The sequence below is a fragment of the Hesperophylax consimilis genome, chromosome 8 (genome assembly GCF_061612785.1).
Source record: "Hesperophylax consimilis isolate HC1 chromosome 8, BYU_Hcon_1.0, whole genome shotgun sequence".
Lineage (NCBI taxonomy): Eukaryota > Metazoa > Arthropoda > Insecta > Trichoptera > Limnephilidae > Hesperophylax > Hesperophylax consimilis.
Window position 1 is genome coordinate 29,326,877 of NC_142843.1, and position 20,640 is coordinate 29,347,516.

The following is a 20,640-nucleotide window of genomic DNA, read 5'->3' on the forward strand; positions in this document are numbered from 1 at the left end:
CCTGGACTTGCCAACCAACATGTAGGCAACCAAATCCTTCAACCACCAATAACTCTTCAGCTGTCCAAATAATGGAACGGAGGTGTATAATAATCATTTTATATATTTATATTCTTAATTTTCCGTATTTTATTATTATTATTATTTCCATTATTGTTATTATATTATTTTATTCCTATTGTTATTAGGTTACCACCATAAAATAAGCATTCGCCTAGTTTGGAGGGAATATTTTTAAATAAATATTCCTTTCTTCTGTGTAAAGACCGGCTTATTGTGTAATTTAAGTATATAATAAAGAAAACACAGGAAACGCCTTGTCGGCGTGTTTCGTGATCTAAATATTTGCCTAATCGAGGTTTAAATTTCCAATACAAAACTGTGTTTACAATGTAAGTGAGACGGAGCACTGGGCTATTTAGCTAAATGGAACATTGTTTCCATTCAATTTTGTATGGAAGGCACTTTATTGTTATTCTTTATTTTACCTTCTGCCTACTCTTTTTTTAATTTTTCCGACTTTGTGTCCGGGTTAAATCTTCCCCACAGGAAAAACTAAAACCTTCCACACACGTTTCCACAAGTGATCTAAATTAGCTAAATGGAACATTGTTTCCATTCAATTTTGTATGGAAGGCACTTTATTGTTATTCTTTATTTTACCTTCTGCCTACTCTTTTTTTAATTTTTCCGACTTTGTGTCCGGGTTAAATCTTCCCCACAGGAAAAACTAAAACCTTCCACACACGTTTCCACAAGTGATCAATTATAGTCAATCAAATAAGAATTATTATTAAGACTAGAATTATTATTGATGTTAGGAACTAAATTGCTCAGATTTTTATAACACTATTAATTTTTAAAGCTTAAGATTATTATGTTGCATTTGGCTTATTAAATGGAAAAACTGATAAAAGATTATAGTTACTAATCTCATATCAGCTTGTTGTTTATTCATAGGAATTATGACTTCTGGAATTAATATAAGTAAATATTATTTCAGTACGGTACCTACCTGGTGGGTTTTTTTTATTATGTTTAGTACTTCTATTGTTTGAACATCGCTACTTCAAATGAATTGCCTGAATAATCGTGTGTGTCCACCCCAAGTTTCCCAGAAAATAGTTTAACATACGTTTTCTACGAACCTTGTGTCCACCCCATAGCCTCGGAATTGTTATATTTAGGTAGGTACTATTTACCCAGTAATATCACCGAAAACACCCCCAAAAGGGAGAAGTTTTCCGGGTGAAAATATATGGCTAATGAAATATCGAAGTACCTTCGTAAGTCCTTTGGCGGGAACAATACGTTATACGCGATCTTCTGATGGGCCACGTCGCTCAGCGCAACAGGTTCGTGGGGAGTAGCTTGGATAAAAAACGTGTAAATATACCGTATATAAATCATATAACGTAGTAGTGTGCGTAGGTACTGAATACCCAACCACAAGGACGGTATCTGGAAAAGTATATTTGGGGTGCTCTGTCAACCGAACGTACGGAAAGGAAAAGAGTAGTGATTTTATCAAATTTTTAACATTGCGAGGGTAATAAGCCAATTATCGAAAAAGGCAGTATGTAAATAAAAAAATTCAGATTCTTATGCGATAAATGTAATAAAAATATAAAAATTTTCGTTTTCCGGAACAACAAAATTTTTGATCGAAATTTCTGTAAGCCTTAAAGTTTTTAATTCATGAAGACGAGTTATTTCTGACGAGGATCTAAACCACTCCAGCCTTTTAGTGTCTTATATAACCGGGCGTCCATATTTTTTAAAATTATTTTTTATCTTTTTATATCATGCCCAAATACGTAATTTTTTTTGTTAGAAATAGAAATAATAATTCTTTTCAGTTTACCTTATACTGGATGTCATTAATAAAATCCTAAAAATAGTCTGAATGAATAATTCATATTTCGCGTCGCTATCGTAACAATCGACTTAACTATAAAAAAAATATATTTTTTTTATTTTATGAACGAGATAAAAGTGAAGTTACAGTTTTATTTCATATTCCCCAAATAAAACGAATGTGTTTTCGAAATATCGAGTTCTCTCAATTTTCCTACGATTGGGGTAAAAAATTGAGTAAAAATTTAGTACTCTTTTTGACAACATTTTCACGTTTGATTTGAAAATTTTATTATTTACCAAAAGTAATGTTTATTTTAAAAGCATACATGGGAAAGATTATTGTATCTAAAATAGTATTTTTTTTACTGAAAATTAAAAATATAAGATGTATACAGCGCATTTAAATCACACAGAAAACATTGCAAACTGAACAAAAGTGATGAGTATACTGAAGTACTGAAAGTACAACTCGCTAATAAAGGTTGTTCTCATAGACATATGAATATTAGTAGACCTGCCCTAAGTGATTAAAAGCGTATTATCCCCACTCCCCATACCGGTTCCATTGGAGCCGGCTGTGCTCGCGTATGGCCTCAAGTGAAATTTGAAAACGTGACGTCATCATTCTTGTGCGAACTATGGTCGAGGCATCATCGGTTCATTTTACGAAATAACACGGCAAAATGTTGACTTTTACTATGAAAACTTGTAAAAATAGATGTGAAAAAGAGAATAAACCCAATTGTCGTATTACATTCCATATATAAGCATTATTTTACTTTATTTTAAGCATATTCACATCGTATAATATGAATCAGTTGTTACTATCACATCGAGAAACGTCTGGACGCGAAACACAAAGCTGGTTGGTTGCTGGGAAGTAAATTATGAACATTTATAAAAGTGTCTTAACTAAATACTTAAACGAAATATTCGACTCTGAAAATAGAACCGAATTTTTTTGCCGAATTTGGACTTCGCAAATTTGTTCATAACGTGGCGAGTAATTTGCGCTCCCATGTAAAAATGTCTATTCATTCAAAAGCAGATTTTACTTTTAAGAAGTAAATGGTGATATTATAATGTGAGATGCCTATTTACTGTCAGATTGATTTATTGACGAATCACAGTCAGCTTCACTCCCTTCGTTCTTCAACAGTTGATTTTACCCCTCGCCATTATCTTCTCGTCTATTAATTCCTATGTCTGTGGTTGTTCTATAATATAACAAACGTTTATACAACGATTGTAGAACAAAGGCTATGGATAATGTTAAAAAAATAAGAAAGGTTTTTTTCAAGAATCAATAGAATTTTCCTGTTAAACATCTCCCTACCTCACTGGTATGTAAAATATTGTGACTTTGTGTAATTACGTTCAGCATTAAATAACAAACTTCTCCCTACAGATAAAAGAGTGTAGGTACAGTGAGATAAATTATAGCTCAGAATGAAATGGAGGGCGCTGCAATTATGTAAGTTACTTTAAATGGCCGCTACAAAATGGTCCAAATGTAAAAGGTTAAAACTTTTTTTTAAACCTACAGTTCAGGTGCATATTTATCAGATTATCTAGCTTTATAGATTAGCATATATAAACAGTGTATATACTTTTTTTTTTTTTTAAACTTCCGATTTAGTTGTCCGGGTTAAATCTTCCCCAAAGGAAAAACTTAACCCTTCCACTCACTTTTCCACAAATGATCATCTAGTCAATCAACATTATGTAAGTGCATTATATAAGCAAAATAAATACAAAACAATACAAGAACACCACGTCAAATCACCAGAGATCAAATGGGAAAATAATTCACCGTTTCCAGATATTTTCATATCAGAGGGTTCGGCTCGGTAGAACTTCTAACAGGGCCTATAAATCCTACTGATCCCTCAACATAAATATTTAAAAAATCTTTTGTTATCCTACATGTATTCAAAATGACCGACTTTTGCATCTTTATATATAATTTTTTTGATAGATCTAATACGCCTAAATTTTTAATTAGAGAGCTAGGTATAATGCCAGTAGCCGAAATAACGAATGGTAATATTTTTATAGTCTGAGAATGCCAAATTCTTTTTATTTCATTTCCTAAATCTGTGTATTTTCTTATTTTTTCACTAACAGATTTTTGAATATTACAGGAATTTGGAATAGCGACATCAATGATATAAGTTATTTTTTTAATTTTGTCATGTAAAACTATATCGGGTCTATTATGACTAATCGCTCGGTCTGTTAGTATAGTTTTATCATAATATATTTTATAAAATTCGTTTTCTAAAAATGAATTTGGTTCAATATGTAATATGGTTATTATTTAACGCTTTGTATGTGAAATAATTGTATAAAAAAAAAACAATTTGATTTTTTTTATATCTTGCAAAGGCTCTTTAAAAAACGACACTTGATTTTAACTCAAATATCTAATGGAGACAACTATTTAGAATTAAGTAAACATGTATAAAATAGGTTTTTAGGGTATGATTTGGGATATTTTAATAATTTATGTGTATTTCCTAACCGTCAAACATAAAAACATTTAGAAAAAATGGTTAAAAAAATCAGTTAAAAAATGGATTAATTGGAAAATTTACCATCACATAATTAGTTATTTCTTGTAGAAATTAAGTTGATTCCAAGTGTTATTTATATATATTTTTACGTACTGAGCGTGCAACGGAAGTCGGCAAGTTCAATCAAACTAAAAATCTATCTACAAAAAAAGTTTATTTTACATTATTACCTTAATTTTGTCATGTCGTTTTTCCTGTCATATTCGAGGGTCATAACTAGGAGGAAAATATTTATTTTAACCAATGACGTTACAAATTGGTTTTAACTTTGATTTTAATAACATCTGGAAGATCTATTCACAAATAAACCACTCACCCTATAAATTTAATTAAATTGTTCCATCTTGACATAGTAATGAAAAATAAGGTTTTTTATGGCTTTTCAACCTAAAGCAGTGTTCTAGCCAAAAAAGTTGAGGTGATTGTGGAATATTTGTTTAATGTTGGTTAAATATGTAGTAATTACAAGTATCTACGTATATGGTTAAAATAAACTGAAAACAAAAAATAAATAAAAAGCATATTCAATTTACAAAATTACTACATTGTTTTGTCAAACTGTAGGTAGGTACTTGGCTGATTTAGATTTGGAATAGAGATTCTCTACACAACGATAGAGTGTTATGAACAACCCCGGGGCGGCCTGAAGAAATTAATGGAAGGTATACACACAAATATACACACCCCTCCCAAACATGCCCAGCAGGAGCAGAAAGTTACCAAACCGTATTCCCTCGTGTGGACAAAACTCCTTTTACCTCCAAATACCTCACTTCAGTAACGATGATGATAAATTTACGACTCGTATAAATTAAGACTAGGGTTTTTTATTATTTCTACAGAAAACACCGTTTTTATTTTCAGTCCAAACTGTTTTTTTTTTGTTAATGTTTAATAATTTTTCACCAGGCTTTTGAATGCAGGTACCTACATGGTGTATTATATAATGCACCTAATACATGTAGGTATATGATTTAGCTTAAGTGGATGACACAATGAGTACAGAGTGTATCAGACTCCAGCGATACCTAAGGATATTCGGAGAAAAAAATTAGGTCCGATTTTGCTGTCCAACGATTTTGTTTTCAATTAATTTTAAAATTGGAATTCACTCCAAAAATACGCTAAAAACTTTAAGGAAAAAAGGTTGAAAATCCTTCCTGAACTGGAAAAACAAATACATTATGCAAGCGGTTTTTTTATTATATTACAAGAAGTACCTATATTATCAGTCGCTCTTTATGCAAGATAAGAGATATATTTAAGCTCGTCGAGTTGTTTTGTTTACATAGAGACAGTGACCTTCATCTGTTTTTAAAGTTCAATAGTGCAAAATTTCATCATTCTCGAAATAAAACTTTATTTGAATACAAATCAATAAAATTAATACAACGCCACATTCATATGAATTTCTATCCGCCATAAGCATCCTTCTACATATGAATTAGATTAGATCGATTAGATAGAAAATAGATGACGGAATCATTTATTCGTTTAAGTAGGTTATTATTTATGCAAAAGTAACTGCATCATAATTATTTGTTTTATTAGCCTTAAGCTTCTTTAGTTTTTTTTTCTAACCGCCTGCGAAAATGTTAATCTGTAATAATACCGCCATAAAAATAATTTTCAATAAATTATTGACAAAATCATCCGCATTAATTAAAAAATACTTACATCGGTTATGGGTCTGTCTGTTATTATAACCCTGTTTCAATGAACTCGGATTCCTCTTGTAACCTACCTGCAATATAATATTTTAACAGAAAATTTTTTCATTTTTCATTTTCAAAATTGGAACTGATGTATTAGAATTCAGACCCATGACCATTATTTTAATTCCATTTTTGAAATGTACACTTCTTTTGTTTATATATTTTCTTAGTTTTTTAGCTAACATGCAATTATTATAATATCCCGTGATTTTTCACGGGACTGCCCTAGTATAATATTAATTCAAATTATTCATAATTAAAATATTACTGACTAGCACGGCACGCCTGTTCATTGGTTTTTGGATTTAAAAAAAATACATCTTCAGAATTTCGAATTAAAATTGATAAATACAATATTTCTCAATGCGGTACTTGTCTACCGGTCACTTCCGATACCATAGATCAAATATTAACCCCTCCCCACACTGGAAATAGTTACACGTCTACGTCTCAAATCTATAGAATAATATTCAGCGAATTCAGTCGGCAAGTTTTCTGTAAGCGCTGATAGATGTCGCTAGTCGCCCCTCCGGAAGACTCCGGGCCGAGTGTTCGATCGCCTAAAATTTTGACTGAAACAACTGTACCAGCAAACATGAAGATGGCTGATGGAACTCCAATTTTAAGACGAAATAGACCAGGAACCAAAGCAGCCGTAAGTGCGATCGATTTCATCCCACGAGCATCAGTTTCCTTTGTTAAAAATATGTGACATTTGGATGCCTCCGTAGGCATCTTAGGTTGTCAAACATCGACTTCAGTTTTGTATTTAGACACGTCCTTTCTGTTTTAGGACTTCTGCCGCTGGCCAGATGAGCCATTCGAAGAAATGGACAGTACTCTAGCAGTACAGCAATACATTCAACAAACGATTCGGCGGAACCCTTCTAATTATGATTTCACACTCAATATGCCAGAGGGACAAGACGAAGGTGTATGGAAATACGAACATTTGAGGTATGTAAGATTAAATTCTAAGCCAGATGCCTCACATCTAATAGTTTATAAAATATTCAAACCTGTACGCTAATAATTATTAAGTGTATTTAGTAATAATTATAATGCCACACCTCTCTGTTTATTATTCATTTGACATGTCATGTTAATATGCATTATCAGCATCTCTGCGAGCCTAAGGTCACTTCGAAAGACTGCATGTTAACTTCAAATAATTTCGTGTTATTATTTGTATTAACAAATTTTATACTACTTGTGCAAAGATTTTGATAAAATTTAAGACCTTCCGTGTCTTTCCGTCATGCTTGATTGTTTTGAACATTCTTACCTACTTATAAATTTATTGTTTTGGAACATTTACAGAGTATTAACATGATTATATGGTAAAGTTTCCTTTCTCCGCTTATTTCTTAATATGCAGAAATTGAAAATCTTGGAAAGTCTCAATTTTTCCAGTGTAAAAATAGCATAAAATAATTTTATGTTCAAATCTGCCACATTATTTTAAAGGGGCACAGTGGTAACGCAAAAACATTGCTCATCGGTTGAAGGCGCTCGCTACATGTGCAGGATTATAGACTAGCAGACAGTGTCAAGTGTGCAAAGTAAGTCATTTGCAAAGGAAGGGGATCCTTTGAGCTATGATGTTTGTAAACAATCAACAGGCCCCACTGCTCAGTCTTAATAGGGAAAGTGTGTTTTTGTACCCTTTAATGGCTGCAAATATATCGCTGTATAACCTTGGATGCGATTATACTACTATCCACCTGGAAAATAAGATTCCATGGCTGCCGAGCGGGACGCAATAGGAAATAACGTCTGAAAGGAACAATGCGTCGAAATGATTTCATTGAGACATTGAGATGGTGACGTTTCTTTGGACAAATCGTACAATTCCTTATTTTAAATAGCTAATATTACATAAATTATATAGTTTATAATTAAATGGGTAGGTATTTAAAAACCTACTTCCAATCTTATGATTTCAGAGGAAATTTTGATTTATGTATTAAATAAAAGAAATTCGGAAACATACTTTTTTGGTTTCGAGGTCTACTGTTCACAGAACTACTAGTACCTAATAAAGTAGCATCTGCTTGATAGCAGTAATAAAGTAAGTAAACAAAGTATCATTGCAGATAATTCTAAATAATATAATAAACCTGCCCCAAATTCTGTTTAACGTAGCATCTGCTTATTAACAGTTGTAATAAAGTATCATACTGATGATTGCAGACAATTCTGCATGGAGCTGAACGGTCTGGCAGTACGTCTGCAGGAGGAATGTCACCCGAGCACATGCATACAGATGACGGCGACGGAGCAGTGGATCTTCCTGTGCGCAGCGCACAAGACACCCAAGGAGTGCCCTGCCATCGACTACACGCGCCACACGCTGGATGGCGCTGCGTGTCTCCTCAACAGCAATAAGTACTTTCCCAGCAGGTACAACCTGAAGCTTGTGTCATTTGTGCCACTCGGCACTCCCGGAGTTACAGCGCTCACCCTCTATAACCTCTGTAATCCCTAATTGGCAGATATTAAACACGCTTCACTGTGTACAAACAAACACTCAAACTACTTAATGTATTTAATTTTTAACCATATTTATACGGCTGTTGCATATGTGATCCATGGGCAGTTATCCACGTAAGCAGATGTCACATGTAGTTTATGAAGTTTTACTAAAACACATTGTAACAAAACATGCCGCATGATGGTGTAATGTTTTCCCCCTCCCTCAACGTCCTCCCTGGGCAAAACCAAAGGAAAGAAGCCAGATAGATCTTCTTACCTCAGTTCTTGTTAACGGATTAATATTTTGCTCGTTTGATTTGGCTCTTCTCGCGGTTTATCAACCCTTCAATCTTAACGAATTAATATGTCACGTTGTGTCAATTTTTTGTTTCGACAGGGATTAATTCATTGAAGGATCCTGTTAATTGGTTGTGGTAACTTTGGTTCTTTTTAGATGAGGCGTGTTACATTCTGTATGGTTTGAAAATAAGACAATGACCGACTACCCTGATTTTAACTACCTTTTCCTACCTTGTTTGCTCGCCCAAACGTTTCCGGTTGCTGCAGTTGATAATGTGCTAATACAATGAGACAATTAATTACAAATTAAGTACATGAAATTCACTATAGACAATTCAATTCAAGATGCACAAGATTCTAAGTTAATGATTTGACTATGGATTGTTAGTTTTGTGAGTTATTTCTATGAGTAGGTATTTTCGGGAATAGCTAGAGACAAAACATGTGTTGCTTTCGATTGGTCTCCGTCCAAATCCCACCCATCAACGTGACCAGCTCGAGAGCAGCCAAGTTGATGGTCCAATCCCAACACCTCCAGAAATGAATTGAATATCGCTCAGCGACAGATGAGATAATGACATGTTTTGCCTCCTGCCGGAGGGTGATGAAGGTGGAATGTGGGTCCTTGGTGGTAGCTGTTGATGTTGATGTTGATGATGAATGATGAAGATTCATCTTATACCGTTAGTTACAAGGAGCTTCTCTGGTCCGGTGGCATGATAGCCTGGTGTCAGGAACCATTTGGGCCACGTGGGTAGCGCGAGGTTTAGGTCGCGTCAACCTCCCCCAAATCGATGATGAGTTGAGCTTCGCCAGCATGCCGAAAATTAGGAGTCCACTCTACTAACCTCAAACATAAACATATACTGAAGTGGTTTGCATCAGCAACGTCAGGAGTTCGGGAGTCCCGTGAACACCCCTCTGGTTTACGCTCGTAAGGATAATGATGAATTCAGCTTCAGTTTGTTCGACTTCGCCTCTGCAGTCACGCTACTCCAAATAGCTCCTGGCTCCAGTCTATACAGCTTCTCGTTCCAGTAGAGGTAATGACACATATTTATCATATGTACAATACAGAACATACTTCAAGTCTTTCGTCCACACTCAAAATAGTCATGTCAATATTTAATTTGGATGAGGGCGTCCATCCGACATAACGAATGTTTCCTAGACGGGAGATTTTACCCCACTTCAAAGTCATGGTCATTCGCTCTATCGTTTGTTACCCTCCGTTCGCTTCAAATATCAAAGAATGGTAGAAATTGATATCCTCGACTTCCGGCGCTAAGGATCAGGGATACTGGAATCATCAGGTCGTGAATCTGAAATCATCCGATCTCCGTCAGCTCAAACGGTTTCAGTCGGAGTCAATTTCCAACCTAATTCTGGATGACTTCTCCTCCTATAGTGGGGTAAGTACTTATTGAATTTGACAGGAAGGACGTCAGAAATCGCCGAGACAACTTCATATTCGTCACGATCCCTTCGTTCTGTCAGCGAGAAAATCCTCACCATACGCCAGACAAGAATAGCATAGCCCTTATCCGCTTTGTTCCTTCGTCTACCAGCTAACTCAAGTAGGAAAGCCCATTAGCAATTTTCGTTCCCTTCGATCTGAACTCAGTGAAAGCGTCCTCTCACCAGCTGAAAATACTCGAAACAGGGGTCCATTCCAGGTGACTATCTAAGGCTGGTCCGCCAACACCTTCGACAGAAACCGGTGCTTGTACGGGAATAACTCAACCACACCAATAGCAGGGGAAAAAGCCGGCGCTGCTATACTAAAATAGACGTTATATCGGTATCCAGGGTTATCGACTTTGCTAACACAAGAGTCCCTATTAGGCAAGCCAAATTACAAATTTCGTTCCCTTCGCTTTTGTCGCTTTGGTAAGATAGGACAGCCTACGGAAAATTCGTACACTCCGTCCCCGTCAAACTTATGAAAAATGAAAATCTCACTTCATAGAATAGGAATGCCAGACAGATGAATTCTCCCGGCGGCTAGCTGTAACCCGCTGCGTTATCCCGATTCAAAATGAATGAAAAGAGTGATGTTTGAATAAGTTATATTTAATTAAATATATTTTATGAATTCCGTATAACCTAATCGTTAAATATTATTACTGGAGAATTATTAAATCATCTTAAATTGCAGAAAACAAAATTGTCTAGCTCATAAACAATGTCTATTGTTGAATGATCTTAAGCGGCTTCAGGGTAACCGCTCTTAGTCCTTTTGTAATCGCCAAGACCCGGTCACTTCAACGCATTAGGCGATTTATGGCCTCCCTTGCTAACAGGTCCGGACCTATAGTGCTCAAGTTAAATACCCTTACTTTAAAATACAATTGGACTATTCGGTTTACATTAAGGAAATAAGTGTTAATAATTAGATTATAATAGACTTACCGATACATCTTAGTGTCAACAATCCAAATAATTATAAAAAAACAAACACAGTCACATGCAGAAAACTCATGCTGTTAGAAAACCGCACCTTCTACACTAAAAGATTTTAGCCGTGTTTGCGTCCCGACGATTAATTCTTGTTGACGCGCTTCTTAGTTTTTACTAACTCGACTATCTTAAAACGCTGACCGATCCTGATTATTCCTGACCGTCTCCCACCGTTTTCAAAACCTGACTATCAAAACTGACTACCCGCCCGCGCTCCTTAACCACGACTATCGACTTGCTTCTTCCGACCTTCAACGCTGACTGTCTTGACCGTCTCCCCGCGCTTTCAAATCCAGACTCCCCCTTCTCAAACCAACCCCCCAAATCACCATATGCGATTTCTAATTTATGTTCTTTTGAATTCTGAATGCTTTTTGTTTTCAAAAGACAGAAATGCACTAAAGGAACACATCAATTATGGCCCTAGAACCTGTCACATTAATTTTAAATCGTTTCAAAACCAATAAATTGTTACTTCTCCAGTAGAATGTCTAATTCTTCGTTCAAAGGATGAAACTTGACTACCCCCAGTCCAGTGGCGTGTTGGCCCACCAGCATTTTAGCTCGGCTTACTATTATCAACCACCATCACGGAGGTCTCTGCCGATACAGTGCATGTTCCTTTTTTTTTTCTCTACCCTAATAAATCTAAACACTTGTTTCTAAAGCAGCTTTAAGGCCAACATCTGGTAAACTCCTACTTCGTGAAATCAACTGAAAATTTCTTTCCCACCATAATAAATCAACAATAAAAAAAATTTATCCCAGGGCGAGTCCATCACAGCTCCCTTCTGGAAAAATAATAGTGGGAGTAGATACGGAGATAAGCTATTGTCAGCTATTATTGTTCCATCAACTTAGCAGCAGAACACGTTTGAACTCGCCAATAATACATTTTTTTTCCCAACCTTCCTAGGTTTCACTCGCTCCCCACTGCCCTGTTCTTGTCGCTAAAATTGTTAAAACTCCTAATCCCTTTTACTTTTTATTTTATTTTTTTATATATATATTTTTTTTCTACGAAAGATTTCCCAATCCGCCCCTGTCTCGCTCGACGTTCTTATTTTTTTTTTCCTTGGCCACACGCTATCAGTTAAACCTCTGGTAGGTCCGTTATGGGGCCCTCGCTACCTTTTTTGTGTTAGCGCCGTTGTTAATTGTTTTATGACTGAGCATACAGTAACCGAGATCTTGAGAGTTATTTCGCATTAATTATTCGCATTTTTAAGCGTTGGGTAATTTGTTTTGATGTTTTAATTCATGTGAATAGGACTCCTTCTATATGAAAAATCTATTAGTGTACCTATATGTTTTGCGGTAATTCAGTTCCGTCTAATTAGAGTGGATAATCTCTTTACCAATTTAATTGATAAATTATTTCTCGTAGAACCGTGTGTCTAATTTCCTATTGCTCCTTACAGGACGCCTGATAATAATAATTATTATTATTGAATAATTTATATAGCGCCGTTTTCGTGAAAAGCTAACTCAAGGAACCTAATATTGTAGTAGCTACTAATATTTTGATAAGAGTTTTGTTGAACATCTAAGTCGTATTATGGGAAAAGAAGTGTGGAGGGGGAGGGGAAGGAAAAAGGGGTAAACTATACAAATGAAATCTCTTTCAAACTACGCTGTCTTACATTAGCCAAACAATAACGGTGAATGGTGATCAGAACTCAAACATTGACCTCAGCGTGTCTTAGGCTATACTCTAATAGCTGGCGACCCACTTCTTAAAGGTACCGTGACCTACCAGAACCCACCACGCCTGAAGGAAAACGAATTGAGACTTCCCAACACTTCCAGATACTGTTCCAGCGTATTCACTTCTGTGAACCTACTTTACTGTCTCTAAATGGGGAAAGTAATTGCATCCCATATCACGATGCTGACGCGAAAATGTGTCATGTAAGTTTCGTCTGATGAAGCCCTCCTTCCACGTGCTGTCAGACCTACACTTCACCTCTTAGAATCTGTTGTAATTAAGCCAAGATTGCGTTGGCTTACATCAGGTTCCAGGTCGACGCCATTGGAGTATTTGATAGAACTTTAACGGGTTTATTCCTACGGAATATCGCGCGAACATCTCTTCCACATAACCTTGCAGGAACCTCGCAGGTTACCTTCAGCTAGACGCCTTCAACAGCGAATTACACTCTTTTCATCCCAGAGTCACTCATGTCTTCTCACCCTGTCTGTCATTCCCCTTTTCATTGCATAAAACCGCGAAAGGGTGAAGCTTTCAGTACGCCGCGCTAAACCGCCCAGTTTATGTTGGAGCCCCCGTCCTCATGATAGCGCAGGAAAAGAACCCATTTCGGCTTGCTAATATTTGTGTGATATTATTACAGCGAAACTATCTAATTCTCCAATTATGAAGTTTAATTGTTGGTCGAAAATCGGGAAAGGGAAAGGTTTAGTAATGTTGATGACACTACCGAGGTAATTAATGTTGATTCGATGGGGAGTCTGAAAATTATCAGGGAAACCCTAGGTATAAATATGTTTATATGTATACATATTTTTTTTTTTATCGAACCCTTTATTTCAATACGCAACTTTTATTAAAATCTTAACACTCGTGTTTCTATTACGTTTCAGGAATCCTATTATTATTCAACCGTTTTGAATTGAAGGCCCCGATCGATTTTACATTCGAACTGTGCTTAAGATGAGTTAGATTATTTTTTTATTATTAAATTATGTTGATCCCTCCGTTTATTATTGTAGTACATATTTTTTGTTTAATTTGAAAAGAATTTAATTGTTTTATTTACAAAACTTAATCATTGATTCACGCCGTAATGTTCTCATCATCACTTTATTCAATTAGCAAGTTAGGTTATATCAAAATTGAATCAATTTATTGTAGATATTCACTGCACAAGGACACGGCCTTCTTCTCATGGAAGAATACCCGTTAGGTAACGAAACATAAATACTCTACCAGTGCACACTTTTATTGTTCACTGAATTTTTTCTAACATTTCAAGATAATATAAATCTGTTCCGTCGACCCACTTATAAATGGTCAAGTTCATAGTAAGTGACGTAATAAGCTATTATTTGGTTTTGTCCCCCCCGGGAAGAGGCTCCGGTCTAGTAGTACAATACATCTTTGTTTAGATTTTACAACCGTCTTGGCCCTAGGGTCTTCCTCACCGTACGTCTATTATTGACTTTAAAATGTTTGTTTAAATTGCACTTTCCCTTTTCGTTTCCCTTCAAAGTAACACGGCATGTGCCTAGCATGGCGGTCGAAAAAAATCCTAAATGCATGTAATAAATAATTTCAATGAATAAGGAAACATAAAAAAAGTTTTATCTGTTATTTCAGCCCTTATCGGAGGTTGGACATCAGCCTCTAGAATGAACTGGGTTTGTGTCTATTACTTGAAGAAACTATTTTCTCCCTCCACAATGTAATACCTTTAATAACTATGTCTTATCGGAGGTTGGATGACAATACAAAATTTTGTTTTACAATTTTATTTAAAATTTAAATAATCTAATTTATTCCCTACTGATAAATTCACGGATATTTTTATTACGGATGTTTAGCATTTGAAGCAAATAAACCAATGCGCTGGTTTAGGTCTACTACTGACGGAACTATTTTCTCCCTCCACAATGTAATACCTTTACTCACTATGTCCTATCGGAGGTTGGATAACATCATTAAATTTCGGTCGTATATTTTTATTTGGAATTTAAATAAACTGATTTTTACCCTACTGATAAATTCACGTATAGCTCAACTATTATTGTAGAAATTCACTACTTTTCGCAGTTTTGTATTTAAAACACTGAACTATTAGCCCTGGCTTTTTATATATATTTTTTTCGTTGTCTTGAACCAAACAGAATGTAAAACATTTTAAAACCCCACCTCCTGGTCACGGCACCACTGTAATGTTTTCCCCCTCCCTCAACGTCCTCCCTGGGCAAAACCAAAGGAAAGAAGCCAGATAGATCTTCTTACCTCAGTTCTTGTTAACGGATTAATATTTTGCTCGTTTGATTTGGCTCTTCTCGCGGTTTATCAACCCTTCAATCTTAACGAATTAATATGTCACGTTGTGTCAATTTTTTGTTTCGACAGGGATTAATTCATTGAAGGATCCTGTTAATTGGTTGTGGTAACTTTGGTTCTTTTTAGATGAGGCGTGTTACATTCTGTATGGTTTGAAAATAAGACAATGACCGACTACCCTGATTTTAACTACCTTTTCCTACCTTGTTTGCTCGCCCAAACGTTTCCGGTTGCTGCAGTTGATAATGTGCTAATACAATGAGACAATTAATTACAAATTAAGTACATGAAATTCACTATAGACAATTCAATTCAAGATGCACAAGATTCTAAGTTAATGATTTGACTATGGATTGTTAGTTTTGTGAGTTATTTCTATGAGTAGGTATTTTCGGGAATAGCTAGAGACAAAACATGTGTTGCTTTCGATTGGTCTCCGTCCAAATCCCACCCATCAACGTGACCAGCTCGAGAGCAGCCAAGTTGATGGTCCAATCCCAACACCTCCAGAAATGAATTGAATATCGCTCAGCGACAGATGAGATAATGACATGTTTTGCCTCCTGCCGGAGGGTGATGAAGGTGGAATGTGGGTCCTTGGTGGTAGCTGTTGATGTTGATGTTGATGATGAATGATGAAGATTCATCTTATACCGTTAGTTACAAGGAGCTTCTCTGGTCCGGTGGCATGATAGCCTGGTGTCAGGAACCATTTGGGCCACGTGGGTAGCGCGAGGTTTAGGTCGCGTCAACCTCCCCCAAATCGATGATGAGTTGAGCTTCGCCAGCATGCCGAAAATTAGGAGTCCACTCTACTAACCTCAAACATAAACATATACTGAAGTGGTTTGCATCAGCAACGTCAGGAGTTCGGGAGTCCCGTGAACACCCCTCTGGTTTACGCTCGTAAGGATAATGATGAATTCAGCTTCAGTTTGTTCGACTTCGCCTCTGCAGTCACGCTACTCCAAATAGCTCCTGGCTCCAGTCTATACAGCTTCTCGTTCCAGTAGAGGTAATGACACATATTTATCATATGTACAATACAGAACATACTTCAAGTCTTTCGTCCACACTCAAAATAGTCATGTCAATATTTAATTTGGATGAGGGCGTCCATCCGACATAACGAATGTTTCCTAGACGGGAGATTTTACCCCACTTCAAAGTCATGGTCATTCGCTCTATCGTTTGTTACCCTCCGTTCGCTTCAAATATCAAAGAATGGTAGAAATTGATATCCTCGACTTCCGGCGCTAAGGATCAGGGATACTGGAATCATCAGGTCGTGAATCTGAAATCATCCGATCTCCGTCAGCTCAAACGGTTTCAGTCGGAGTCAATTTCCAACCTAATTCTGGATGACTTCTCCTCCTATAGTGGGGTAAGTACTTATTGAATTTGACAGGAAGGACGTCAGAAATCGCCGAGACAACTTCATATTCGTCACGATCCCTTCGTTCTGTCAGCGAGAAAATCCTCACCATACGCCAGACAAGAATAGCATAGCCCTTATCCGCTTTGTTCCTTCGTCTACCAGCTAACTCAAGTAGGAAAGCCCATTAGCAATTTTCGTTCCCTTCGATCTGAACTCAGTGAAAGCGTCCTCTCACCAGCTGAAAATACTCGAAACAGGGGTCCATTCCAGGTGACTATCTAAGGCTGGTCCGCCAACACCTTCGACAGAAACCGGTGCTTGTACGGGAATAACTCAACCACACCAATAGCAGGGGAAAAAGCCGGCGCTGCTATACTAAAATAGACGTTATATCGGTATCCAGGGTTATCGACTTTGCTAACACAAGAGTCCCTATTAGGCAAGCCAAATTACAAATTTCGTTCCCTTCGCTTTTGTCGCTTTGGTAAGATAGGACAGCCTACGGAAAATTCGTACACTCCGTCCCCGTCAAACTTATGAAAAATGAAAATCTCACTTCATAGAATAGGAATGCCAGACAGATGAATTCTCCCGGCGGCTAGCTGTAACCCGCTGCGTTATCCCGATTCAAAATGAATGAAAAGAGTGATGTTTGAATAAGTTATATTTAATTAAATATATTTTATGAATTCCGTATAACCTAATCGTTAAATATTATTACTGGAGAATTATTAAATCATCTTAAATTGCAGAAAACAAAATTGTCTAGCTCATAAACAATGTCTATTGTTGAATGATCTTAAGCGGCTTCAGGGTAACCGCTCTTAGTCCTTTTGTAATCGCCAAGACCCGGTCACTTCAACGCATTAGGTGATTTATGGCCTCCCTTGCTAACAGGTCCGGACCTATAGTGCTCAAGTTAAATACCCTTACTTTAAAATACAATTGGACTATTCGGTTTACATTAAGGAAATAAGTGTTAATAATTAGATTATAATAGACTTACCGATACATCTTAGTGTCAACAATCCAAATAATTATAAAAAAACAAACACAGTCACATGCAGAAAACTCATGCTGTTAGAAAACCGCACCTTCTACACTAAAAGATTTTAGCCGTGTTTGCGTCCCGACGATTAATTCTTGTTGACGCGCTTCTTAGTTTTTACTAACTCGACTATCTTAAAACGCTGACCGATCCTGATTATTCCTGACCGTCTCCCACCGTTTTCAAAACCTGACTATCAAAACTGACTACCCGCCCGCGCTCCTTAACCACGACTATCGACTTGCTTCTTCCGACCTTCAACGCTGACTGTCTTGACCGTCTCCCCGCGCTTTCAAATCCAGACTCCCCCTTCTCAAACCAACCCCCCAAATCACCATATGCGATTTCTAATTTATGTTCTTTTGAATTCTGAATGCTTTTTGTTTTCAAAAGACAGAAATGCACTAAAGGAACACATCAATTATGGCCCTAGAACCTGTCACATTAATTTTAAATCGTTTCAAAACCAATAAATTGTTACTTCTCCAGTAGAATGTCTAATTCTTCGTTCAAAGGATGAAACTTGACTACCCCCAGTCCAGTGGCGTGTTGGCCCACCAGCATTTTAGCTCGGCTTACTATTATCAACCACCATCACGGAGGTCTCTGCCGATACAGTGCATGTTCCTTTTTTTTTTCTCTACCCTAATAAATCTAAACACTTGTTTCTAAAGCAGCTTTAAGGCCAACATCTGGTAAACTCCTACTTCGTGAAATCAACTGAAAATTTCTTTCCCACCATAATAAATCAACAATAAAAAAAATTTATCCCAGGGCGAGTCCATCACAATGGAATAGACCGCGTTAAAAATGCCAGAGTTGTAAAGGTTAAAAAGTAATTCCAATAATAATTGGATTACTTGTACATATTGTGTCATTTTTGTGAGAAATCACCTCATGGACACTGTACAAGTATGATTTCCACCATTTTCAACTTTTTTCAGCCTTCGAGTATAACACCGGCTTTTGAGTGGAAAACCCAATAGACGAGTTGGGTTAAACAGAAAACAATACTATTTATTTGTTTTTGCATTGCACCTAACATCGAAGAAAATCTTGCACCAAATACACAATATTTACGGATAGCAAAAAGACCTGTTAGATTTCCTTTCCCAAATTTGCGATGGCCTCGATTCATCACTATTTTTTTCCTCAACCCAAGTCTATTAAATGTCTTCAAACGTATTGGGCGCTTTTAAAATTCCCATGGCAACGGCACGCGGCTTTACATTTCTCTAATAGGTGAGAGGGAGATGTATGAAAATGATTGCACTTTTCCTTTGAGGGAAGCAGACATATGTTTGTCTCACAATTATTTAGTGTCTAAGAAAGAGAATTATTGTGATGAAGAACATACGTTTTAGCCCTAGCCGTAGGAATTTGAAAAGCGCCCATTGACATCACAGTTGATGCTATAATGTAAACCAGAGCAGACAGAATGCTCAGAAAACATTATCCGGGCCACCAATTAATTCTTTTCCACACAAATATGATGATATTAAATATTGTCAGTATTTACGTAACGTGCAATAATTGGTGTTCAAATTTTAAACACAACCTGAATTCCCATCAGAATTCAAGAATGGAAAACATAATCTAAGAGCACTACATAAACAAGCAATAAAACATTATTTTGGTGTTACAATAATGTGTCTATTACATAAACAAGTTTGACTAATTCAACAATTATTTCCAGGGTTAGCATCAAGGACTCCTCTGTCGTCAAATTGGGCTCCGTCTGCCGAAGGGTATACCGGATATTCTCACACGCTTACTACCACCACAATAAGATATTCAACGAGTTTGAAAATGAGGCATTCCTATGCCATAGATTCACGCGCTTCGTAGAAAAGTACAAACTAATGTCCAATACAAACTTGATTGTGCCCATCCACCCTTCCAAGGAGTGCGAGCCCCCGGCCCAAGTGGAGACACGAAACGAGGCCCCCAGTGTGCCCACCACCAGCAAGTAGACACTTGGCAGGTTCTGTATATCCCCCTCTTAGGAAAATGAAGATGCATACAGTGTTTTAAAGGATTTGTGTTTTTTTACTGAGTATTTTGGTGTGCTTAAAACAATATTTTCCATTTGAGTAATTTTTAATATGGCTTATTTAAAAAAAAAGCCCAAGTTGGTTGCAATGTTTTAACTGATCCAAATTGTACTGTGCTTATCTTAACCCGATCTGCGCAGACGTCCCCTTACGCGGTGTCGCTTTCACCGAAACACATACACCGTGTCAAAACTTGCCTCACGATGGAATAGATTGTGTTGAAAAGGCCAGGGTTAAGTCCACCAATGTTTAAACCTCTGTCTACTTGTCTTAATGTGCCCAATCAAATAATTTGATATTATATTAAAAATACAGCATTATCAATGTGTGTACGTATCTGAGACATGTTTGGGTTAGAAAAGTTCAATTCGGGTGGTTGAATTTCTTCAATTATCTCGGAGGACCATTATATTATTTATAATACTGTACTCTAAATGAGATTGTCTCCCAATTTATTTTTTTTTGTCTTGATGAAAATGTATTATATGGAGTTAATAATGACAGTAAAATTAGTTTTTCAATGTCTCCGAAAATGACGAAGATGTGAGCTTTCAAAGAGAACATTGGGAAAATTTTTGCAAATGTGTGTCACAATATCACAAGCAGTACAATTCAAAATTCGAATGGCAGTGCTGCAGTACTGCCGCAGTTGTTTGATGTCGCAAGTTTTTCCAGCCGGCCACCAATGTTAATGTTTGGATGGCTTATATATTCGGTATTTTACAAAAATTAGTTCTA

General features: G+C 36.5%; 1 protein-coding gene across 1 annotated transcript; it reads left to right on the top strand.

Moving 5' to 3' along the window:
* The first annotated feature begins 6,620 nt into the window (after window positions 1-6,620).
* Mob4 (MOB kinase activator 4) lies at window positions 6,621-19,821 on the top strand. The gene is given in 5 exon segments (XM_089634075.1): window positions 6,621-6,806; window positions 6,945-7,108; window positions 8,345-8,554; window positions 19,545-19,653; window positions 19,655-19,821. Coding segments are annotated over 5 exon segments (669 nt in total). The 5' UTR covers window positions 6,621-6,662; the 3' UTR covers window positions 19,697-19,821.
* The last annotated feature ends 819 nt before the right edge of the window (window positions 19,822-20,640 follow it).